Below are 26,883 nucleotides of genomic sequence, written 5' to 3' on the forward strand. Positions count from 1 at the left end.
CCCCCCTGAATAGCCAGCCAAGACAGGCAAGGATCGAGAGAGCAAGTCGTCTTTTTCATGCAACCAAGAAGCTTGTCCGCATCCTCGGTACTGACAAACTCTAATTGATCCAGAATAACAGTATAGGCAGAGACGGTGGATACCTCTCCTAACGACTCAGTTTTACAGCTGGCATCCAAGTCAGCTCTTATCTGAGAGATTTTGTCTGTGAAGTGATTATTAAAAGCATCACAGCAGGCTGTTGTAGATTCTAACAAAGGTTTCAGAGTGTTATGCATTCATGACTGTTATATATTCTTGGTCTCTACATAGCCAGTTTAGGGGCTGCAAAAGGATTGTGAAAATTCCCCAATCCTCATTTACAGGGCAGCAGTCACTGTGATCAATGAGGATCAGTTCCCTTGTCATTCAGGAAACAGCTGGCTGCCATTCCTAGCAGTACTTGAGTGCCCAATCTGCCTCATGAGGGGGAATCGCAAGAGGACCCTGTTGCTGCCTCTTTCAGTGGGGATCTCTCAGAGGAATGCATAGAAACAGCAGCCAGCTGCTTCCTAAGCAGCAGCGGAACAGACCCCCCCCCAATTAATCACAGTAGCTGCTGCCTGGTAAGTGAAGATGGGGTTTGTCAAGCTAGAATTCACTGTGTAGCACCATATGCTTAAACATATGTAAAGACCATACAGGATTCCGGCCATGTCTTTAGCTGGTTTTCCAACTGACACTTGTGAATTAAAAAAACAAACAACATACTAGACCATGAGCTGCATATTCTCCAGTTGTATTTAAATTAAGGCTTTAATACACAATCACTTTTCCTCATGAAATTTGCATTTGTTTACTCTTCAAAATGTCTAGAGAAATAAATGGGATTGTCCAAATACTTTAGCTGGGCTTGGTGGTTTCTTATCCTATCTTATTGTATATCTTGTATTTGCCTTTTCTCTTGGCCTATGCTAATTTATAGTCAGTTCAAGAAAATGCTCTGTTCAACTCAAACTGTATGTTTTTAGATCCATAGGTTTTTCAGTAATTTCATGAATATGTCATGTAAGTGTGTGTGATAAGGTACTGAAAATGTATAAGGAATCATTCAATATTTTCATAGTTCTTCTTTCCCCTGCTCTACAAGTCTGGGAAACATACCATGTTTCTATTGGTCCTACTTATGCATAAAACAAGTATGTTTGAAAAGAACATTTGCAAAAGCAGAGTGGCTTGTGGTTATGATTCATGCACATAGTGTATACCACTACAACAGCTGTGTATTTTCCTTGTATTTGCACACATGCTCTGTTAATTAGAATCATATTCCATGACATTTAGAAGCCCAGTGAATGAGAAAATCCTCAGAACTGGGACATTGACAACAGTAACACAGAACAAGAATAAATTTGAGCTTCACCACCTTCTGTTCCTCAGCTGGCAAAGAAACTAGACCATGTTTATAGAATCTGAGAAACAAACTGTATCTTTCTCTTTTGTCATCTTTGGCTTAATGTGGTCATCATTGAGGCAGCTCAAAGTAAAACATAGCAGAACCAATACTCTGTTCCTCGATTGCATGTCTAGTTACCACATCAGTGTTCTAGAATTTCTAGCAGTCTGAAAGGCACTCCATATAGAAGAAGCAATGTAAGAGATATACTTTATCAACAAGCAAGGTGGCACTCACTATGCAACACTGCTTCAGTTTATCCTGCAATTTGGGAAGTTATATGTTCTTCACCCTAGAGGAAAAGAGAGAAAGTAAGTCCTGTCACACTACATAATAGCTGCTAGCATGGGTTGAACTTAGAAGCCTTGGTGTTTAATGAAGTAATTTCCCCATAATAATATTCTAATTAATCCTTATTCTAATAAAAACAATGATCCTGTCTGCTAAAGAGGACTTAATGAGTTTGTAGTGAGAACACCATATCTTGTGTAATGAAGGATGAGTTTCCAGCCAGAACATCCACACACAACATTTGTCTTGCTCAAGTATAAATCACGTGGCTTCCATGAGCAAAAATGAACATTTTCACAAAAACTTTGAGGAGGTGATATGAGAGAAGGGACTGAAAAAAGGACCTTGAAAGTTAAGGTTTTCTTCCTACCAAAATAAAGTTAATTTTCTTTCTTAGGTTTAGAGGAATTTTTCTCTTCATGCTTCTGATTTTTTCATACTGTTTCTAAGGCTCTTTTTAAAGTTGTTTAATTAAGGTGGTTATGAACAAGATTGCTCCCTCCAATGGGCATTCTGAATGCCTTTATTGTCTTGAAGAAATGCACTTCAGTCCTACTTGTAAAGTGCTTTCCCCAAGCAGGATTTGAAGAATGGACAATCTATTTTGAGATTAGCAGCCTGGGAGGACATTCTCAGTTATGCTGATTTAATCACCAAAAATCTGGTATTGAATATGGTGCTTCATTCATTTAAAGTCTGCCAAGAGAACTGTTATGGCTTTGACTGTCATTGTAAACATTTTTTACTCTTCTGCCTCCTGTATTTTGTTTCAGTTGAAGCAACAGGAACAGTTCAAGAGATTTCCACGGTTTCTTTACCATCAGCTTCACACTGCCATGTTTACTTACAGTAGGCAGATCGTTGCAGGTGTCTTCTTCAGAATGAGAGGGCTCTGTCTCTGATGGCCCTTTGAAAAAGAAGAAGCCTAAAAAAGGAGGTTCAGCTAAGACCCATCCTCCTTCCGAATCTGCAACTATATATGTGGTTCAGGCAACTCTACTGCTTGCTTTGACTGCAGGCAACATAACTATACCTTAGTACCTACATTGCAACCAATTCAGTTGATATTGAAGATTGAACATACCATATGGGAAGTGCCTTCAAATCCAGTCATACTTGGGTCATTGTGTAGAGAGATTGTGACTCTCCAGAAGTAGTATTCGTTTCCTCTTATTCAGAGGGAGAGATCTGAGGGACATCTTCTAAAGTGCAGCATACCTCTTTTTCAGTACAGTTGCCTTGAAACCAGGATAGATTGAGAAAAGAAGATCGTAGCTTTTGCCTCAGTACCAAGACTGTTATTCCTCTCCATATTGTAGATTGCAATATGAGTCTGTGAGAGACTACTCTCTCTGTTTGGCCTGCTCTGATAGATGTTGCAAAATTGGGAACTAAGAGAAATTTCATGGAGCCTGTCATAATTATTCAGGGAGATAGCTCTCCCTAAACAATATCTTGTTCACTGCATCAGACCCAAGAGGAAATAGAATTTCACCATTTTTGTTTATTGCTCTATTAGTCTTCTTAACCAGGATCAAAAATATACACCAGGTTTTGCTAACTGGGTAAACAAGTTTATGATGAAATATGTCCATCATGGCTTCATACCTAATCAATACTTGCCATAAAAATCCCTCAACTTAATCTGTTATGCTCAATTGCATAAACAGGGAGCTTTGGTCTTGCCTTTGGATGCCCCCAAACCTTTGATCATTTAGAATGGCAATACATACTTACATGGTTAAGAGCACATGAATATGGGAGACAGTTTTGTGTCCACAGTTCATGGGATATAAGAACAACCACAAGCTTTTCTCTCTATTAACAAATATGATTCAAAAACATTCAATCTGTCTAGAGGCATGTGTCAAGGATGACCCTTTTTTTCCAATTCCATTTGCCCTGGCATTAGTACTTTTTGCTTCCCTAATCAAAATCCAAACAGGTATCAAAGGTATGCAAATACCTATTCTGGCATTAAAATCCCCCAATAATATAAACACAGCACTGGGGAACTGTGTGACCAATTCTTCTAAGAGTTGTTCTAGATGTAGCCATATTTCAGGTGAGAAATATTGGGAAGAAGATGGGGTATATAAATGTTTACTAGAATAACATTTGCTAGAATAATATTTACCGTACCCTGAGCCTCAAATTTTACCACCAATGAATGGGTATTCTAGACTGCAGTATCAACTATTTCTCCCCTCCATCCTAGCTCTTCTTTTTTCCACCGGCAAATAACTGGATTGGGGCCATGGTGTATGGCTCCATGGTGGCCCCAACCTGGCATTTTTGGGCCCCAGAGATGTATTTGCGTCAGTAACCAAGCTAGTAAGTGTTTTTTGGGGGGTGGACTCCCTGTCCTTCCTAGATTCCAAATCCACTGCACCTCTTGCTAGACCTGTAGAGGGGGGCTGTTTAGAACCCTGTGATCTATTTTATAATGCAAGACATATAGCTTAATGCAGCCTTTCAGCCTGTCTGTTTCGGGCCAAAGGATTATGTTTCAGCAGATGATGACAATTGATTCTCAAAATGGGAATCACAAGCTATCACAGCTCATGAAATGGATGGTTTGCAGTAACTGCAGGATATCTACAAGAGCAATTGGATCATTCTGTGCATTGTTTCCATACCAGAACTGAGTAAAGCAGTTACTGGGGCTCAGCTTTCAACACTTTCATTTCTCATTGTAGATATAAAGGCAAGGGTAGATGCTCTATTTAGTCAAGCTGTGTTTTCATCATTTTTGGCTTGATGTTGATCCCATCTCCTTGTGAGTATGATAACTGATCACCCATTTTTGTGGATTTACAGAGACCACAAAGAAGAACAGGTTGCTTACCTGTAATTGTGTTTCTTCAAATACTCACCTGTAAATTTACACATCCCATCCTCCTCCCCTATTTCTGTGTTTGACTCTATCAGTGGTGGACGATTAACTGAGGAGAATTAACTATGCTTAGGCTTGCACAAAAGGAATATGGTGGTGGTGGGTTCCCACCAAAAAAGGAGGGGGGCTTAACTCTGAAAAGTACTGAAGAGGTTCTGTGTAAGGACCAAACCCTTTTTGTGTGAATTCACAGATGATGACTTGAAGAACCACAGTTATAAGTATCCTGTTCTTTTATTAAAAATAGAAAAATAACAAATAGTTTTAATAAAACACTACATTTTGAAGAGGCCCTTCACTACAAGTTTTAATTTTTACCATGCTTTATATTGGACATGAAATGGGTAAGTCCTTAGTGTCTTCTAAGATGGATGTAACCACCTTGTTTTCTCCTTAATCTTGTTTGTGGTGATTATAACCAAAATTTACATAGCTCTTATAAAGTGTTTAGATATTCTTAATTGCTCTGTAATTTGTTGAAGCATTTCTTTAATACACCTTTAATTCTGTATTAATTCATTAACAGAAAAAGACCAAATATGGACTGAAGAAGTTCTGCATCTCCGTGATGACTAGCATGCAAGCACTTCAGAGAACACTGGAAGCAATTTCACAGTCGTGATACGATGAGCTGAATGATAACATGCATCAATAATGCTTGTTCCCCACACATGCCTTTTTTTAAAAAAAATTGAGTGCAGAAATAAGGAAAGATTGAACCAAAATAAATTTCATTTGTAGCAGTATGTTATCATTTTGGACTCTGATCCTGATGCTATAAATGTAATTCACTTTATTAGCGTAACTTGTTAGTAGAGTGAGAGGCATCTAGTGAGAAATAAGTCCCACTGCATTCAATATGTCTTATTCTAAATTAGGTATGCATAGGATTGCATTCTTAGTAGAAATTTGCAGGAGAGTAGTTGTGCTAGCCTTTTGCAGCGAATACAATAAGTCTTGTAGCAACTTAAATACTAATAAGTTTTATTTGGCATAAGCTTTTGTGAAAGCAGCCATTTCATCAGATTCATGGACGAATACCTTAATTAACATGTTATTATATACATGCTTTGGTTTGCATGTAATCATTCGGGCAAGAGGAACAGAATGCAGGAAGTACAATGATCAGTAGTAAACCCATTTGGATGGCAACATATTTGTGTCAAATAGAACTTGGTGAACCTTAGGGTTCTGAACAACTGTTTGTTATCCTTAATAGATTTTTTTAAAAGAATCATTGACTTCTTCCAAAGCAATACTACAGTCCTCCCTTCCCTTATGCAGGGGATCCATTCTGGAACTCACTCCCCCCCCCTTTGGGGGAAATCGTGTATGCTTGCACCGTATTGAAAATAATGGGCTGTGTGCTCGTGGCGCTGGGCAGCGTGCACGCCATTGATAAAATTCTCCCACGGCTTCAGCATATGCTGAAAGCTGCATAAGTGAAGCCCACGTATCGTGTAGACTCACTGTATTATTATTTTGATCTGTGAGTCTTTGGGGGAATGTGCTAGCAGAGGAAATTGGGATACAAGTCATTAAAATAAAAACATGCATGGAGCCCTCACTGCCTATGTTGAGGCCTTTCAAAAAATACTGTAAGCCTGCTGATTATTTTCAGTGCGAAAGGAACAATGCATTCCCACCAACAGCTGAGTAATACAATTTTAACATTTCTGAATAAGTTTCACATGCATGGAAACTGCATGTATTAATGATTTTTGCATGTGTTTCCTGTTGGGAAGAAATATATATAGCAACCCAAGGTAGATGAGACTATTTTACTTTAAATATAATGATCACAAAAGTCTCTATAAAATGTGAATTTATTTTAAGAATGTATTTTTAATATATTTGTTGTATTTATTTTATTTTTACATGCCATTCCATTTTCTTAGTATGTTTGTTATGTTGATAAATGTGCCTTTATATATGTACAGAAAAATGTTTCCAGTGGATGCTAGAATAGCAACATGTTTTCAAATAGGAATATGAAATAAAGATAATTTTGCGGCAGAAGACAATTTTGGAAGTATAAGTTATCAAGACACTATGAAATAGAACAAAGTCTCGCAGATTTATTAGAAGGTTAAAACTGTTGAAATATGGAAAACATGATGGTATAAATAGGCCTAAGATTTTTAAAAGAAAACTTTATCCATGGGTCTTTAAGCTGGAGTATTTTGATTCAATCCTGATGTTTCTCATTAAAAACTACTGAACTAAATCAAATCAAGCACTCTACATTAAGTGGTCTGAGAATGGTAGTGTTGTTTTTATGCATTCTCAATAGGTTAATCAAAGTGTGCTGACAGTGAAAGGGTTGTTATGAGTCCATATAAAATACTGTGTTCTCTCTATGTAATCATGAATACATATAAGTTTATCAGTATCTGCTAACATGTCCTAAGCTTCCCAGTGTCTCAGGGGGATACAGACAGGCAGAAAGGGGCTGCTGCTCCTTTCGTCCCCAGAAGGAGGCCACAGCAGACAAATGCTGCTCCAAGAGGCCTAAAAAGAACTCACTCTTTCTATGCCGTGCATGGGATGCCATTGGCGTGCTCTCACGCAACAATGACATCCGCAAGGTGCTGTTTGGGCACTGCGCCACACAGACATTGTTGTGCCCCCCATATGGACGGTTGCGCACAATCATGGCACCCATGCACCGATAGTAGGGCTGGGCGTGTGAGGATGCCCAGCCCTACAGAATCCTAATTTCGGCCCCAGACCAGTGCAAAGCGTCGGTCTGTACAGGGCCTAAGTCTAGACTGGAAAAACCCATAGGTCTCTTTCTTCCTTTAGTTTCTTGAAATTCTACTATATGCAAACCATCCCTGTTACCATCAGGACAGTACAATTTACTTTTGGGAAAATCTAGTCAATGTTTTAACATTATAGCAGTCATATGCATCTTGTGTACTTCTTGGTTTACAAACTTGGTGTCCTCTAATGAGATCCTTCAAAGTTTCAGAATCATAGCATTGTTTAGTTTTTTTTAATATATATATATATATTTTCTTTTTAAATAAAATTTCTTAACCCCCCCCTCCCCCGGGCTAAGAAAACTCTTACTTCTTTGCAAAGTAATCAAATCCAGGTAACGAAAGCCAAATAATGATAATACTTTGTAGTATCTCCTTTGCAAAGTGTTTTACAAATGTCCTTACTGACAGTTGCCAGTAAGCTTACTACTTACTGCATTCGTTTAAAAGCCATTCCTTGCACTCATCTCAAGATTTTCCAAAACTATGTTATCATTAAACCGTGTGTAGAAAATCTAATCTGTGGTGGTGAACCTATGGCATGTGAAGCCATTTTTCGTGGCACATGGAGGGCAGGGAAGAAGAAAAGGTGCACGCCTCTTCTTCCTCCTTCTCGGCTATCCTGGAGAGGCAGCTGAAGGCCTGGAAGGGACCTGTTCCTTGTCTCCCCGAGCCCTCAGCTGCCTCCAGCTCATGCCTGTTCCTCTTCATTTCTGTCCCCCTCCCAGGGCTTCAGTTGTCTTCAAAGAGGCAGCTGAAGGCTTGGGAGGGTGGGGGGAAGAAGTCCCACCCTGGAAGTCCTGTCCCCCCCCCTCCAGAAGTCCCACCGATGGCACCAAGTAACACCCAATGCCGGAAGGACTTTTAGTTTGGGCACTCAGTCCCTAAAATGTTTGCTGTCACTGATCTAAGTCAATAGCACCCAGATTTTTGTCCAGGAATATGGAGGTGGTGAAATTGAGTTTAATGATCCCTCTGTCTCCTGTGCTGCCACTTTGCGTTGTAGGAAAGCTACCAGGAATTAATAGTAATAGCTCACCAGTATTTGGATTTATGAATAACTAAGGGTAGAGTTCTTTTGCAATAATGTGCTGCAGGTAGATATAGGGACACAGAAGTGACATTTTAAAAAGAAAAAGGTTATCATATACCCATCTTTAGGGGATGACTGTCACATCTGGATCACTGCTGATGGTTATGTGACCAGAAAGATGTCTAACCAGCTTTGCCAAGGAAAAGGGGAAAAAAGGCTAGGCACACATATTTGAATGATGGAAAAAGCAATTTTCAAATCCACAGTGGACACAGCTAGAACTGACTGTACATCACTGTACTGCCCTCACCCATTGCCTTTTAAGTTTCTTTTTACTTCATATTTACATTTCCTGAAGAAAGCACAAAAGGAAACTATCTACTCGGGTTTGGGTCTTTAGTCATAAAAAAAAAACAACCCTAAATTTTGTGTTGGGTTGGGACTTCAAACAATCCATGTAGCTTGTGGGAATTGCAGACCAACATCTGGAGGAACATGTGATGCCCACGCCAACTTTCTGAAATTCAAGGGAACACCTGGATATGGTAAACATATTTTTGTCAAATCTACTATACTTCTTAAAAAATTATACTCTTATATGTTGGAAAAATGTTGATCAAAGGTGTCAGAATGGACTGGTTTTTTTTTCCATGTTCCATTTGAATTACCAATTTTGTCAGAGGACTTCAAAGCTGTTGAAAATGATGGATATGATACTGTACAGTGTTACATATCATCAATCCCTACTGGTTTCAATTAATGTAATTCAAAAGACGCTACAGAAGGAAGGAAAATCATTGGCTCCCATCTCAGTGTGAAATACTTTGTTAAAAACAACTCAAGTAGAATCTCTGAATTAATAAATTTAATGAATATTTCAATTGATGATTTCCCACACACACACAAGTGCTACTTTTGTTTCACCACAATTATTAGTTAAATTGCATTACCTTTAATGAAGGCCTAATGGCCAGCCTAGGGCTGGTCAAGGATTATCTATGCATATTAGAATAAGTGTACCTTTCCCTCCCCTCTTTGTAGAAGATAATTTGTGATCTAGACAATGCACCAGTATCTCTGTACATGTGTTCATATAGTCCTCAAATATGAGCAACTGAGGGAGACCACAGTGGAAGCAGGTCTTTTGTAAAGTTCACGTCTCTTGCTTGCCCATTTGAGACCGAGTTTGTTCAAGCGCAAATCCCCTCTGAATTCTGTCAAGGAAACTGTGTAATACAGGTGCCTTAGGGTTGCCATAACTCTGGAAGGCACACAACAACAACAAATAGGGTCACAAGAACCTTAACTCCACTAATGGTCTGTTTGTCAGGGAAGAGGACGTACCAAGACTCTAGCTGCACAAAAGTGTCTAAGCAGAAACTTTCTTTTTTCAAGAGGAAGCCCTTCTTGGTCATAAGAAAAATTCTGAAATCCACATTATGATGATGGCTTTATTAGGCCAATCAAAAAGGCACCAAAAACATGTGCAAGCTTTTATACGGTAGGAGTTGTGACTGACAAACTATTTTTCTCTGTGGTATCCATAAAATCAATAAAACATTAAATAATACTGTTTTTAAAAAAGATATTGCAAAATGCAGGTTGCAAGAGGGAAAGGGATGGTGAAAAGGCTTGATTTTAAAGCAAAGGAGTCTGCATGTCATCTTGAAAGGTATAAAAGAGGAAAGATATGAGTCTCAAATGGACTAATCAGGTGGAATGATGATCTGAAGTGAGTAGCTGAGCAAGCCTGAGGAGAGGCAACCAATTATAGCTTTCAGAATGCAGTAAAAGGGGGAAATGTAGGAATGGATATGACCTAGTGGCTTGTCTGTAAGAATGAGTTAAGACCAATCAGATAGAAAGTTAAGGCTGTTAGAAAGAGAGGAATTGCTAAGACCTGACTAGGGGATTGGGAGCATCAACTCCAGATAGGCAAAATGATACTGGCATGTTGATATATGGTAAGTATTACTCTATTTATGATTCCCCCCTTTTCCAAGGGGCTCAGCACAACCAAAAACATAGAAAGGTATCACATTAAAACATAATTATATACTGTATTACAATATTAAAACTGGGGGCGTGCCGATGAATAAAATGTAGTTTAAAGATAAAGATATTGTTGTAATTATTATTATTTTCATTTATTTATTTATTTCTATGCCGCCTTCCTCCCAAAAGGGACCCAAAGTGGCTCGCAATATAAAAACACAATTCTATTCTTTGTATGTACAGCGCTGTGCAAATCTATAAAGCACAATGAAGGCGTTACATTTCCCAGGATTCCCTAGCACTCTTTGGCAGTTAAAGCCATCTCAAACTAGATTATTATTTCTGGTGTGTTTTAGACCTATGAATCTGGAGACTAGAGGTTCAGATTAATAATTATTACTATTATTACTATTATTATGGGAACTGTAGTTTAGTGAGAAACATCTAGCCTTTTCTGTCAGGGAGAGCTCTGGTGCCACAACAAACTACATTTCCCAGGGTTCCCTAGCACTAACTCAGCCAGGGCAGTTAAAGTGGTCTCAAACTGGATTATTATTTCTGCAGTGTGTTTTGGACCTATGAAAATGGAGACCAGGTTTAATAATAATAATAATAATAATAATAATAATATGGGGAATAAGGCCTCCGCAGTGCAGAAACAGCTCCCAATAATTTAACGGCCAGACAGAGAAGCCACAGACACAAAAAAGGACTCCTGTGGCAGTTAAAGCGGTGTGAAAGCGGGTTATTCCCGCAGTGCGGACGCAGGGAGGCTGAGGCGAATACACAAAGAGAGAGAGCGAGAGAGAGCTGAGGCGTCTCCCTGGCCTTCCCTCCGAGTGAAGGAGGAGGAGGAGGAGGCGGTGGTTGGAGGCGGAGGCGGAGGAGGAGGGCCGGGGCCTGGCGCCGGCGGCGGGGATGTGCCTCCCGAGCCGGGGCCCCTCCGACGGCGGACGCCCGAGAAGGAGGAGCAGCTGAAGGGGGCGAGAGGAGGCGAGGCGGGCGAGGGGCTGGGGAAGATGGCGGCGCCGGCGTTGCCAGGGGCTCCTCCGGGGACCTCGCAGGGCCGAGGCGGCGGCGGCGGCGGTGGCGGCGGAGGCCGGGGCTCGGGGTCGGCCAGGCGCCGGTGCCAGTGGCTCCTCTACTGGGTGCCCGTGCTCTTCATCTGCACCATCCTCGCCTGGTCCTACTACGCCTATGTCGCCCAGCTCTGCATCTGTGAGTAGCAGCCCTACAGCAGAGACACAGAGATAGATATAGATCCCCCTCAATATCAGGACCTATATATCCATCAACATATGTGTGTGTGTGTGTGTGTGTACTGGGATATAGGTACAGTATTGATATTGAGGGAATAATCTCAATACCTGTGTATCTATATCAATACCTATATATCAACACACACACATGTATATGTGTTGATAGATATACGTATAGGTATTGATATTGAGGGGGAATAATCTCTCCCTAAAATTGGGCTGAGTCTAGCTGCTGCGGCCCAAGGCTATGGAATTCTGGGAAGTGGAGTTTGTTGTGGCACCAACAAACTCCACTTCCCAGAATTCCATAGCCTTGGGCCACGGCAGTTAAAAGGGCAGTCAAACCAGGTTAATTTCTGCCGTGCGGATGCCGACTTCTTCCAAGCAAGCCCCCCCCTCCCCTGGCTAAAATGGTAGACAGGATTCCAAGGGACTTTACTCCACGCCCTCTTGGGTCCAAAACACACTGTGGAACTAATCCAGTTTGAAACTGCTTTAACTGCCCTGGCTCAATGGCTGGGTAATTCTGAGAAGTGGTCTCAAACTGGATTGTTTCTGTGGTGTATTTTGGACCTTTGTCTGCAAATTTGACACCCTGGTATTGCCTGACCAACCCACCTTCCTTGTCAACATCCAGCTTTGAACCAGAGACTCTTTACATTGGTGATATTTAGTACTCTTGGACTGATACTGTTTACATGGCTTGGGTGTGTGTATATGTGTATGTGTGTGTACATACACACACACACCCAGGGAGTCTCATCTGTCTGTCTCCTCTTCCCACTCCAGTTTATTCAAGAGAAAAGGGATGGAGTATCTCCTTTACAGATTATCCTCCAAGACCAGCTTTCCTCTTAGGCAACTCACCCCTGACACTCAGCTGACAAGACTCCTTTCCTCATTTATTTATATCCTCTTTTATTGAAAGGAGGGGGAAATCTGTTTTTGACCAACTTGTTTGTAACGGCTTAAGATCAGGATTCCTCTATCAAAACGGTGTTTCAGAAGTATTGGTTTTCTTTGGATGTTTTTATGTACGTTTACTATTCTAATACAAAAGATTGTGCCTTGTGTAATGTCCAGAGATAGTCAGTGTAAAGCAATAAGATTCAGTGGTGCTGGGAAATCACAACATCACTCTGCTTTGGCTGAAAAGGTGTTGGCTGCTGCTACTACAGTTTGTTGTTTACATGCTTAACATTTCCTCAATGGAGCCAAATGGATTTTCTCTCTCTCCCTCCAATCCTATTCTTTCGCCCTCTACACAACACAATTCCTTTTAAAACTATGTCTTAATGTAAAATATGGATTAGGAAGGATAGACTTTAAATTAACACACACATCCATGCAGCTTGAGTCTCTAAAGGTGGACCTCACTGTGTTCCTGTTTAATGGCTATACTTTCTAGCAGAGGGCAAGCTGCTTATTACCGATGGGCAGATAACAAGAATCTTACCCGCTTGGCACTTACCGTCTTCAACACCATTTTGTATTGCTGTCATATTAAAGGTAGACCCACAGACATTGTAAATAGACAATGATTTCAGTGGGATTTTAGCAACCCTTAAGTTGAGAATTGCTTTGCCTTTTGCAAGGTAGGTAATGTCTTTGGGTCATTAAGCGCTCACATGCGTTAATCTAGGTTCTAGTCATGATGGTAAAATAAATCTCCTTATGCATGCTGATTTAGTATAGTGCCAGCAGTGATTATCTGCAAGATAGTAAACAATTAACAGAGTGGCACACATATTCAACAGCGCCTCTGAAAATATTCTTTCCTCTTTCAGGGAATAAAAATAAATTTAAGAAAGTGAGGCGGTCGTTGCCATCTCTCCTGTGTGCTTTACTGTACATAAAACTCTGATACGTTGTGGAGATTTGGATAAAACAGCACAGTGTCCTTCGTTTATCCTGCTGTCTCTAAATCGTGTGCAAGAAACAAAAATGCAATTCATTGCAGCTGCATGACTGCAGTTACCATTTAATGTTTTAAAAAACAATTTGGATGTGTCAGTTGCAAAGCTGTAGAACGATCTGAGTGTTTTCATAGCTAGGTGCCATTAGAATGGTTCCAGAAATAACACTCTAGTATTTGTGCTGATCTAAAGTGGCCACGTTTGAATGTACTGTAGTGTTTCATTATCAGTAGCTATAGTGAGATGGGAAAGGATGTTGTTGTTGTGTGCCTTCAAGTTGTTTCTGACTTATGGCGACCGTAAGGCATACCAATCACAAGGTTTTCTTGGCAAGACTTGTTCAGAAGGGGTTTGCCTTCCTCTGAGGCTGAGAGAATGTGACTTGCTCAACCTCCCCCAGTGGGTTTCCATGGTCAAGCAGGGATTTGAACCCTGGTCTCCAGAATCATACTCCCAACACTACATCATACTGGCTTAAATGAAGTTGGAATAGTATTGACAAATTCTTAAGAGGTTGAATAGCCATATTAAATATTGCAATTACTGGCTATTTTTTAAGATCATAGCACTGCTGGTAGTGTGTATGCTGCAACAGCATGGATTTGCATAATCCATGATGGAACAATAGATTCTTTCAGATCTCTCTCAAATTCAGATTTGTGGGCCACTTTAACACTCCACTTGCAACAATAGGATCCACTTCATATTATTATCACATCCATTGTTGTTCATTCTTTATCTGCTATTTTTCTGCTATTCTTTTCTCTCTCTCCTCTCGTATTTCCCTTCTCTTAGATATATGAAGGTTGTGCTTACTTTGGGTCAGGATATCATCTAATTTCATACACAGCCTGCCATTTTATAACCCCAGAGTACATAGCACAGAAGAGTGCACACTGATTGGTTGGATTGGTTTTGACTTTACCTGGTCCAGGAGCAAGAAACAACACAGGGGATGGGCATTTACTTTGTCCCTAACATTTTCCATTCAATTTTGTTTATTAAAGTTCCATTTCGCAGCTTGTTTCCTACCCCGATTGAACTATATAATCTGGGGGTCTTCATGTAAGTGACTAAAGCTGCATAGATAGTGACCATGAGCAACATTCTGTCAAACCATATAATAAAAATTCTAATAGTTGACATTGTACAGTACAAGCAAAAAAAGGCACCACCCTGGTTCTCCTTCTTTTCTGGTTTAAAAACTGTGTTGGATAGATGATACAGAGGAATGCTCTTTCTCTATGTGGAGTACAGATTGAGAAGACAGAGCTTCACTGGTTGCTACAAACAATTATTAACTCCCTAAACCAGCAACTCCTGAAAGTTAGGGTATGTTAGAAGATCAAATTCAACTAAAGTAAAGAACTTTAACATCTTTCTTTGGAAAAGTTAGCATGTGCTTAATGTTAGCATGAGCATTACTCACAGTATTGGGAAATGTATGGCTAGATCAGACCTAGTCAAACATACATACAAACTCCTGCTGTCGACGTTTAAAGCCCTCCATGGGCTGCCCCCCCCCCTTTACTTATCAGACCTTATTTCTCCTCACCTTCCCACTCGGGCCCTCCATTCTGGTAGTCAAGGTCTGCTGTCCCAGCCCAGGATTTCCTCTGCCCCATCTAGGATTCGCCCCTTTTCACTCGCTGCCCCTCACTCCTGGAACCTTCTTCCCCCGCGAGCAAGAGCCATCAATTCTTTAACCAGCTTCAAAACAGAGTTGAAAACCATCCTGTTCAGAAAAGCCTTCCCAGGCATTGCATAATTGTCACTTGCTATTTGATGTTCTTTTCTTGCCTGTTTTATTGAATCATTTCCTGTATTGCTATGTATTTTATATGTATTATCCTACTAGAGAGGCCCCTTCCCCACCACCACTCCCTTTGTGGCGTGTCTTTTTAGATTGTAAGCCTGAGGGCAGGGAACCGTCCAATTAAAAAGATTGTATGTACAGCGCTGTGTAAATTTCCAGCGCTTTATAAATAAAGGTTAATAATAATAATAATAATAATAATACATAAAAATCAGTGGGTTTTAAGTTAGCCATAGCTAACAGAAGCTTCTTTGATTTGAATAAATATACCATATATATTCGTCTATACGTCTGAAATTTTATGCCCAAAAATTGACCCCAAAATCCCAGCTTGACATACATTTACAGGTCACTAAGGTAACGTGATAGCAGCTATTTCAGATTTTCCCGTGGGCTGGGAGAGGAGTTTATTTCTCTCTGGAGCCAACAGAAAGAGTCCTGGCTGATTGATTGATATTGGTGTTTGTTTAAGAGTCCTCTCCCACCGCATTTCCTTTCAGGCTGTCTGGCTGAAAGGAAAGCTGTAACAATGAAGCAACTAGCCTCAATGAAAGTCTCTCTTGCCATATGCACACATACACAAGAGCCTCTAAGTTTTGCCCTTGACCTATCCATGGGTCATGGCAAAAGTCATAATTTTGGCCCCCAAACCTGACCTCGGCTTATAAATAAGGTCAACTTGGGTATATACAGTAATTTAATTTGACTCCAGTGCTTAGATTTGGAAATTTTGATTGTAAACTGAGCTTAATTTCTTCTTTTACAATTAATTTTCATTCTAAAAATTATGGTCTTTATTTTTTTCTAAAGCTATTGGAAGTGGGGGACCTTTAATTCTCCCCCCCCCCGGATATACCAAGTTTTGCTTATTGTCTTGACCTTGTGTATGAGACACCTCCAAGACCACTGTCCTCCACTCCTCTGTTTAGGCCCTGTAAACTCAGGCCTATGACCTCCCTAACTGAGTCTATCCATCTAGCTGGGCTTCCTCTTTTTCTGTTGCCCTAGCATTATGGTCTTTTCTAATGAGTCATGCCTTCTCATGATGTGGCCAAAGTATGACAGCCTCAATTTGATCATCTTGGCTCCAAGGGAGATTTCAGGCTTGATCTGCTCAAAGATTCATTTGTTTGTGTTTTTGGCTGGCCACAGTATTCTCTGCATTCTTCTCCAGCTCCACATCTCAAATGAATTGATTTTTTTTTTGTCTGTTTTCTTCATTGTCTAAATTACACACCTGTTCATGGTGATGGGGAATATGATGGCTTGTATAATTTTGACTTTAGTGCTCCATTGTATGTCTTTATTCTTTAGGATCTTTTCTACTTCTTTCATCGTTGCCCTTCTCATTTCTAGTCTTCTGATTTTTGACTGAAGTATAGTGTTCATAAAATCATAGACTTAGAAGAGACCTCAAGGGCCATCCTGTCCAAAACCTTGCCATGCAGAAAGGCACAATCAAAGCACTCCCAACAGAGGGCCATCCAGCCTCTGTTTATAAACTTTCAAAGAAGGAGACTTCACCACATTCCAAAAGAGTGTTTTCCACTGTGTGTTGTTCTAATGTATAGAAAGTCTCATCCAATAATTTGGGTGGCTTATGTCAATATCATCGCCATTAGACCTATAAAACTGCCCTGGCTTTAATATCAGGATAACTGAAGGATCATTTACTCATGTGTGATCATGCCTGCCTTCTAACAACTTTCCCAGAGGCCTTTCTTTATGTTCCAGGAATCCTGAAATCATGGTTATTTGGCACTAAGGAGTAAGACATTTCAGTTATCAGACACATGATTTAGAAATCTTTCCCCATGGAGCCATCCCTTCATTAATTTCCTTCCACCAAATATCTAACACGTTCCCACTTCATACACTCCAACAGTTCACACATGAAAACGGGGATATATGTGGCCAAGCAGCATCAGAGTGTGTCCAAGATGGCCAAAGTAACTAATGAGGAGGAATGGACAAGCTATGAGAGGTTGCATCAGTTTGCTTTTGCCTGAGCCGACTGGGAAGGGCAGGATTTCACTCCCCTCTCCTGATAACCTAATTGAGGGTAAACTACTTTTGCATATTGAACTCAGTTTGCAGCAATAAGACATAAGCTGGGGACAAAGGGGGAAGGTAGGAGGAGGAGAGAGAAACTGGGACATTTTGAAAGCAGTTTAAAATCAGGATGATTTTAATCACTGGAGGATGTTAACGTTATAACGGTTATGTTATAGCTTTCTATAGTTTGTTGGATTCAATAATTTATGCTTTTTTGTTTTTCATAGGCGGGTTACAAACGGCCCTCAAGGGGCCGTTTTCCCGCCGCCGCCATTTGCTGCGTAGGGAAGCCCCAGCTGCCAGACCGCGAGGCTTCCCCGCGCAGCAAAAAAGGAGCGGCGAAATGCCACTCCTTTTTGGAACGCGGAAGTGGCGCCGCGAGGGGTGGAGTGCGCCCTCGCGACGTCACTTCCGCCGCGACACGTCTGGACGCACAGCGTCCAGTATGTCAAAATGGCGGCGCCCATGTGGATGGGCGCCGCGAAAAAGTACGCGCTCCGCACGTACTGGGAGGAAGGGCCGTCAGGAAGGTAAGAACCTTCCTAACCCTAATACGGCCCTTCCTAACCCTAGTACGCGTGGAGCGCGTACTTTATGGCGGTTTGTAACCCGCCATAGAATCATAGAGTTGGAAGAGACCTGCCATGCAGGAAATCCAATCAAAGCATCCCCAATAGATGGCCATCTAGCCTCTGCTTAAAGACCTCCAAGGAAGGAGACTCCACTACACTCTGAGGGAGTTTGTTCCACTGTTGAACAGCCCTTACTGTCAGGAAGTTCCTCCTAATGTTGAGGTGGAATCTCTTTTTCTGGAGCTTGCATCCATTGTTCCGGGTCCTGTTCTCTGGAGCAGCAGAAAACAAGCTTGCTCCCTCCTCATTATGACATCCTTTAAATATTTAAACAGGGCTATCATATCACCTCTTAACCTTCTCTTCTCCAGGCTAAACACCCCCAGCTCCCTGAGTCGTTCCTCATAGGGCAAGGTTTCCAGGCCTTTCACCATTTTAGTCGCCCTCCTTTGGACACGCTTCGCCCTCTTTGGACACGCTAATTTTAATGCACCATTGTTGTTATTAAAAGGAAAAACTCTGTGTGTGTGTGTGTGTGTGTGTGTACTTTTAAATAAAAGAGTGAAACAGACTGCCCCCAGAGGAGCAGCTTGCTGCTGCCCCATTGAGCTCCAGATCAGGGCCACACCAACTGCATGCCACAGCCGCAATCCAGCATTTTGCCACTTCTTTTTGGCCCAGATAAAAGGTGCCTTTGCCGCTTGCAGTGGCACTTTTCTGCACTCCATTTGGCGTGTGGCATATGAACACATTGCCAAAGGAGCACTGTAACGCCACCCGTCAGGTGGATGGTGTGATGCTGGCTTGGAGATGGCATCAGGGCAGGTGTCGTCCAAACGCCACGCCCCCATGCTGGCGCTTACTGCTGATCTGTACAGGCCCAAAGCCTTTGTTCTGAACAATGTTTGATCCAAGGTACAGTAACTTTTTAGCTATTTTGATTTCCTCGTTGACTAGGTTGAATTTATGTAGATCCTCCATGGACATTATTTTTGATTTCTTTATGTTCAGCAGTAAGCCTCCGTTTGCACTTTCGTCTTTGATCTTCCTTAAAAATTGTCCCAAATTTGTGGTGTTTTCCTCCAGTAGTATGGCATATCTTAATTGTTTATATTCCTTCCTCCTATCTTCACTCCTCTTTCTTCTGAGTCTAGATATAATATTTTGTACCTTGTTGAACATGTACGCCTGACCCCTTTGCCAACTGGGAACCATTTCTCCATATTCTGTTCTCTTGTCCTAAGTGGCAGGTACTAGTACTAGATTTGTGCCATTGGCTATAATTGTTTCCATACTGGAAAAATCACCAGAGACTGCCAGCCCATGTTTATGTGATACCGTCATAAACCTTTCAAAGCAGATATTAAAGTAATAAAATAAATGATATATATATAAACTTTCAAAGCAGGGTGGGTTGAATAATGGGATGGGTAGAGGAAATTGGGTGTAAGCTTTTGGAGAACTGCTCATTTGGTTTGATTTTAACTGTGGGTCCCTGAGACAGGTGGTGGTTACACAAAGCAATTTGTGAAATTGCATCTTAAAGCCAGCAACACATTATGGCTTTTCTTAAAAGGAACTCTCCGCACACCCTATCCTCCCCCTGCAAAAATATTTTGGACATACATTGAAGATTTTGGTATGGGATACCATTCTTGAATATGTTCTTGGTTGGATGCAATGCTGTGGCAAGAGTGAAAAGCTTGCAAAGGTCTGCACATGCCCCCCTCTGCCCCCATCAGAATTGAGAGGACTAAATACCCTGACATTTTAAAAAGATCCTTCATACTCTCTAGGGGGAAAGGAGCACAATTTTTCTATCCCCATCTCCACTATAGACTCAGGATGTCCTTTTTTCAAGATAGGAAATGACCAGACATCACTGCTACTATATAAAAGAGTGAAGAAAATAGAGGGAAATTGTTCCCATTTCACTTTTTAGTATTTTACTAAAGCAAAATAACATAACTGCTAACATAACATAAGATGAATTTGCAGTAGGAGGGCCCTGCTATTTCCTATCTGCCACTTTATTGGAGATACGAACAACCAGTCACATCCCTCTTGAGTTTTTGCTATTTCCCTTTGCTTCCCCTGCTGGTGCTTCATTAAACCATGATTGCACATGAGAATGTGTGATTGTTGCAGGCCTACCACTTATTTTTCATCTCTTGGGCTGTAGACTTAGCTTAAAAAATTACTTTGCTCATTCATCACACTAAGAATTTTTATCCTGGACTCATGGAAAAAAAGACAGAATAACACATTTGTCAGTCCCCTGCCCTTTGGGAGTGCTGCTTACTCAGATCTGTTTCAAAGAATCTTTACTGTAGGAAGGTCAGTGTATAAGTGTGCCAGTCTTCACACTTTCCAATACACAGTTTTAGGCTTAGCTGCTGTACTGCTAAGGAGTTTCAACAAAAACACCTTCACATTGGCTTTATTTTAGGCCTTTAGCATGCTGTGCACAGAGTTGCAGCAATTGCCCTGTTAACATATTTTTAGCTTGATGGTATTACTGCATCATTGGAAAAATTACCACTTCATTTTTTTCTAAGGGTTCTTCATAAAGCAGTCAGTGTCTTTTTATGTATTTTACCAGCAATGGCTTTTTTGCTTAATGACTTTAGGTTTTCTTACTGTGGAGGAGCAAAGACTTGCCCTATCCTTTTAAATAATAATTGCATTCAGCAGCTTAAATATTTCCTTTCCTGCTTTAACCATTACACCATGTTTTACTATTTTCTCTCTCAAATTTATATACAGTATACCATTTTAGATTTACATTCATTTTAATTCATATCACAATATTCCATTGCATTGCAACCAAACCACTCTCAACACACCAATATTATCTGATTTCGGAAGCTAAGGAGAGTACTGGAATCACACAGGCACACTAAGGATTTTCAAGTAGGGCTAGGAACAAATTGTGCCTGAAATCCTGGAGAACCACTGCCAGTCAGAGTTAACCATAATGGGCTAGACAAATAGATGGTCTAACTCAGTATAAAGCTGTGTTCCTGTCATTTGACAACTGTATTTTAAAATCAGTGTTATCTAACAGGATCAGCACTGACCTCTGAATGCCACTAATGTACATCTAAAAAGCTTAGTTCTACTTTTCTGCTGCCATTCTGTAATTCTTTATATATTTTTTCTTTTTGTTTTGATCATATGTGCCAAAGATTGTATAGTTAAAGTGGATAGAAAAAAATTCAGCTCTCTAGATGTTGTTGAAGTACAACGTCTGACATTTCTTACCAATGGCTATGGTGGATGAAGCTAATGGAACATGTAAGCTAATAACCTCTGGAGGGCCACATTTAGCTCATTTAAATAAATCTACTAGTAGCAGCTGGAGTAGATCCATTGAGTAAATTGCCGATTGGCCAAGCTCCCTGTGAATATTACTTCCCTAGGAAAACCTGATAAAATTTGTGGGGTCACCATAAGTCAACTCACCAGGCAGAGAGTGAACACTTAGATAAATCCTATTGCTTCAATAGGTCTACTTTAATGGGAACTAGCAAATGGATTTAGGCCCAAGGTTTTATTCTCCCATTTTTACTTTATAGTCTAATATAATATCTGTTTTTGTTTGTTTGTTTGTGCCATTTTTCTTTTGTTTCTTCCCAGTGGAATGCCATGCCATCAGTTCAGTTTTTTAAACCACATTTGAAGATTCAGCATTTGATGAGTTGACGTCTATGTATTTAGTTAACTTTTTTGTTTCCCTTTGCCTCATTCCCCTGTTTCAGTCTATCAGACTGTATGCCTACAGGCAGGACTGATGTTCAGTTTTATTTATTGTTCTGTATTTGCTGAACTATAAGCAATTGTGAACATGAAGGGCATACTGAAACATCAAAATACAATAGGATGCTTTGTACTTACATAACTAAAAATTAAGAGGTTAAAATGAGAGGCTACAGTTCGTCTTATGGTACAAGTGATTGAAGAAATGAGAATACTGAAGGAATGGCCCTTCTGGTATGATACTATGTAGGACTTCCACTTTGTTCTTTAAGAATTTCTGTACAAGAATATGATATTTCAGTTTAAATTTAGTCTTTCTTTTAAAAGATAAAAGATTTTAGAAAAAAAGAAACCCAAGGATGTCCAATGGTAGCAGTTTATCAAATTATGCAACGTGTGGAGAAAGTTGATTCAAGTTTTTATGCATCTGTGTGCTCTCTCTCACACGCGCGCACACACATGCACTCATCCAATTATACACTAGGAATCAGCTTCACCTAATGAAGCTGATTGATAATATAGATCAGGAGTAGGCAACCTGCGGCCCGCGGGCCGGATGCGGCCCGGCGAGGCCTTGGGACCGGCCCCAGTCAGGTCCTGCCGCCGATTGCCGCCGGGGCCTTTGGCGTCTCGTGCGAGGGGCATGGTGGGGCAATTGTCTATAGAAGCCTCAGAAACATGCATTTATCTTAACATTTTAAAAAAAATTTAAAAAAGCAATTTTTTCCGCGTGTCCTCCATTTTTTATTTTTAAAAGTGTCCTCCATTTGAAAAATTTGTCCTACATTTGTCCTGGTTTATTTATTTATTTAATTTTTTTAAAAAAAATATTTAATTATATATATTTTTGGCTTCAGCCCCCCAGTTGTCTGAGGGACAGCAACCCGGCCCCCGGCTCAAAAGGGTTGCCTACCTCTGATATATATTCAGGAAAGACCCCCCACACACACACAAAAAAAAGCATTTCAGACAATTTGATATTTGCTACTTGGGAGGTGACATGATTGGACTCTTTAAATGCCTCAAAAGCTGTCACAGAGAGGAGCGGGTTGGCCTGTTCTATGCTGTCCCAGAGTCTAATGGCTTGAAGTTACAGAAGAGTAGATCTCAACTGAATATTAGAAGGAACATCTTGATAGTAATAAATAGTTTGACAGTGGAACCAATTAATTAATTAATGGAGGTGTGGTGGGGTCTCCTCCTCTGGACATCTTCAGAAAGAAGCTGGACAGCTACCTACTGAGAATGCTTTAACTGGAGGTCCCACACTAATCATGGAGTTGAACTAGATATCCCACAAGGCCCCTTCCAACTCTGTGAGTCTGTGATTCTGTAAAACTTTCTAAAAGAAATGACAAGGGGCTTGCATGATTAATATTAGAACTAGTCTTGCTAGTCCTATACAGGTGTCTGGCATGCACTCATCATGCTTACAATTCTGGTGGGTCACTTTGAAGCTCTGCCCTCAACAAACGCATGTGCCCGGTTCCTCCATTCACAGACAGAATTACAAAGAAGCTGCTTTTCTGAAAGTAGATCCTCTGCAGCAATCTATGTGTCAAAAAGTATTAGTCTTTTTCAGTCACTTCTAGGCGAGACAGCTGAGTATTATAACACAGATTGATTGTGCTGTAGAGTTCTAAAGCGACTACTAAGTAACTTGAGGTTCTCTCCAGAAATCTGTCCCAAACACCAACCCACATAATTTTCTAAGAACATCATTCCTTTGGGGAAAAGGCAGGATATAAATAAATTATATTATTATTACCATGATTATGAAAGCACTTGTGGTTCAAATAATTTAGAGGGACTTCGAACAGCTGATATTGTTTATGTTCCTATGTCTATATAGGGAGATCTTTTGGGGAATTTCTACTAAAACGAGGAATTATCATCTCCCTGATCATTTACTTCAGAGATCTCTATTATTATTTGTTCCCTGCTGCCTATATACTCTCAAGGGGCCAAATCCTGTTTGTTCTTGGAAGTTAAGCAGGGTCATCCCTGGTTAGTACTTGGATAGGAGACCACCAATTAATACCAGGTGCTGTAGGCAATATTTCAGAGAAAGGAACTGGCAAAACCACTTCTGAGTATTCATTGCCTAATTGATAGGGTCACTATAAATAGACAGGCAATTTGAATTCATGTACGTACATACAGCCTACATCCCTCTAGTAGTTAAAGATGTTTGTCTCCTTAGGAGTACTACTTAGTACAGTCCCTGTATCTGTAGGGGATACGTTCTTAGACTTACTGTGGAAACATGATAGTAAATGCTATTGAAATAAATTACCTCCAGCCCAACATCCAGTGGAAGCATACCACAAAAGCACACTGAAGACTTAGAAAATGCTTTGAGAGAGCACCTTTTTTGTATGCAGGTAAGTGAAATCATAGGTGCTAGTCCTGTGGATACAGGGGTCATATTGTGCTTGCATCTATGCCTCCTCCCCCACGCAGGAGACAAAAAGTGGGCACTACTGTTTTGTGGGAAGATTTAGAAAGAATTCTTGCAAGTATTTGTACAGTGACAGAGAAACTTGAGAAGACCATGCATTTGGTTTCAACACATTTTAAACTGTGGAGTATAATGATATTTTTTAGAGTGGAGCATTTAGGTCAGAGAATTCAGAGGTGGGAGGAGTTGGTTTACTCCAGGAGTGGAGAAGTTGTATTATGTGGATTGCACAAAGCCCTCAAGGGCTTTTTTATGCCCCAAGCATCCACATCTCCAATTTTTTGTGTATGAAAATCCAAAAACTGAACCAAAAACAGCAAGTCACTGCCCCTGGTTTGCATCCTAATACCTTCTTCCAGTCTCCCAGACCTCCAAACAACCACTGAAAATCAGGATGGATGTTGGTTGTTTGGGTGCTGTTTCCTGCCAGGTTTGATGTTTGGGTGCTGTGACCTGCCGTGAGCCCACAGAGGCAAAAAAATGACCTATACATCTGACACACTTGCCCATCTCTGGTTTACCTTGTGAGTGTAACTAGATGTGTTTTTTTGCAACAACCTTTCCTAAAAGGAGAATTCATTTATTTCAGATGGCAAAGTTGTCATTATAGCAGCAGGTGGAGGCGCACATAAGCAATGAGAAGTGACAGATTGATAAAAAAGAGATTCTTGAGTCATGTTGTAAGCTGTCTTGGGAACAGTAGCAGGAGAAAGGCAGATTATAAATAAAATTTAAAAATCACTAAGTAGGAGGTGTTAAGGATTCTTAAAATGCCACTTTAAAGATTTATTTAAATCATTTTTATCCTTCTGTTCACACAAAAAGTCGCCCAGAGATTAATATATGAGACCAGTTCTTTGGCATTGTATTCCTTTGCTTCTTCCTTTAGTTTCTTTGTTACATGCTCCTAAGTTTTACCCTCGACTCATCCATGGCCCCCAAACCTGCCCTTGATTTATACATGAGGTTGACTTATAATCAAGTATATACTGTATATCATTGAGTTAGTTTTTCCTCTAGAAATAATGAAGTAAAGTTGAAGCACAGCGGTAATGAGCCTGATGATGAACTATGAATGTATGCTCCCATTTCACTTCTATCTTCATTATTGCAAGTTAAGATAATTAGTAGTGGGTGACCCCACTCTTTTTCCCATGGATGGTTTACCAGGGTAATCTCCTGAGCTTCTGCTTCTCACCTATGAAGAAGTGGCCTGAGAACCAGGAGAGCAAAGAAACCTTCCTCACTGGCAACACTCTTAATCACTTTGGAATCTTTTTGTCTATAATACCACTGTGGTGTTGTTATGCACCTTCAAGTCATTTCCAATTTATGGTGATCTTAAGGCAGCCCAATAGTGGAGTTTTCTTAGCAAGATTTGTTCAGAGGGGATTTGCATTACCATCCCTTGAGGCAGAGAGAGTGTGATTTGCCCAAGGCCACCCAGTGGGTTTCCATGGTTGAGCAAGGATTTGAACTCAGGTCTCTCAGAGTTCCATTCCAGTAGTCAAACCACCATACCATGCTGGCTCTTATGTTGACCTAAAATTCCCTTGTCTGTTGAAATTGCTGTGTGTCTTGTCTTCTATTCTTCCTGTGTATGTTATACCCGTTTTTTTCCTTAAAGAAATGAACTGGTTTTTCTTAAAGGAATCTTTCTTCTAGAATGTCCCCATTTAATTACAAAAAACACATGGCAGATCATGCCCATTTTTTTCTGCTGTGCTAAGAAGTTGCTTAGAAAGCTTGCAAATACAGTACTAATATACCATACTATCACAGGTCTTATTCAAAAGAGATAATTAATTTATTATCATGGCAGTTTACAAAATATACGGAAGCAAATTTTACAACTTGTAATTAACAGTGAGAAAAATGTACATATTAACTGCAGAGAATGGGAGTGCTTTTTCTGTGTCTCAATAAAATTAAATCGTACTTTTCATTTTGTTTCTTTCTCTTTCTTTCTCTCTCTTATAGTAACCATATCAAATATTGGAGAAAAGGGTAAGTATTTATTTGTTTGGGCCAATAGCTCATTATATTGTTTGAATCCCAGCTGGTCTTCATGCAGGCACTGATTAGATTGAGGTAGGCACTTTATTGTGGGCAGGGGGCTGCAATGCCTCCCAGAGCCATATGCCCATAGCTATTTGGGACTGTCAGTAGCCATGGTTCTTAGAACTGCAGTTACCCTTGAGATTTGGGGGAACTACTGTAGCTCTGTGCAGTGCAGCAAAACAAGAAGGAAATATAGGACCTGACAAGGCAAAAACAAAAGAAAAATATAATTAACTAAGAAATAAGTGAAGCTAGTATTTATGAATATTTTAAGTGATTTAAAAAAACACCAACTACAATAATTTATGATAAGTGTGTACTATATACCATTCTTTATAAATGCCAAAATGTTAAACACAAGCCTGTATATGTGAAGATCAGCTCTAGAAAATGTTGGCACTAATGGAAGACTAAAAACAAATAGTGTAGAGATGAACAAGCACTTTGAGAAAGGCCAGACACATTTAACCTTACCTTGTTTTCTTCAGTGGTATATTTTATTTGGACTTTTGATTTTTTTTTTTTTACAAGGCAGAACATGAAATAATAATTAAAATAATCCAATAGTC

General features: G+C 40.3%; 2 protein-coding genes across 6 annotated transcripts in view; both read left to right on the forward strand.

The window, feature by feature from the left end:
• Positions 1–6,849, forward strand: part of MICU3 (mitochondrial calcium uptake family member 3) — a 57,936-nt gene extending 51,087 nt beyond the window's left edge. For all 3 annotated transcript variants that reach the window (XM_042470539.1, XM_042470542.1, XM_042470541.1), the window contains one exon: positions 5,149–6,849. The gene's annotated coding sequence lies outside the window, so the exon portion shown is untranslated. The remainder of the gene's footprint in view (positions 1–5,148) is intronic.
• Positions 6,850–11,324: 4,475 nt separating this feature from the next.
• Positions 11,325–26,883, forward strand: part of ZDHHC2 (zinc finger DHHC-type palmitoyltransferase 2) — a 43,378-nt gene continuing 27,819 nt past the window's right edge. The window contains exons 1-2 of one of the 3 annotated variants that reach the window (XM_042470546.1): positions 11,325–11,633; positions 26,234–26,260. In XM_042470546.1, the coding sequence (XP_042326480.1) occupies positions 11,435–11,633; positions 26,234–26,260 (226 nt within the window). In that variant the 5' untranslated portion in view covers positions 11,325–11,434. The remainder of the gene's footprint in view (positions 11,634–26,233; positions 26,261–26,883) is intronic. The other 2 variants (XM_042470545.1, XM_042470544.1) reach the window with 2 other exon arrangements.

This window comes from Sceloporus undulatus, chromosome 5, assembly GCF_019175285.1.
Source record: "Sceloporus undulatus isolate JIND9_A2432 ecotype Alabama chromosome 5, SceUnd_v1.1, whole genome shotgun sequence".
NCBI classification, from domain to species: domain Eukaryota; kingdom Metazoa; phylum Chordata; class Lepidosauria; order Squamata; family Phrynosomatidae; genus Sceloporus; species Sceloporus undulatus.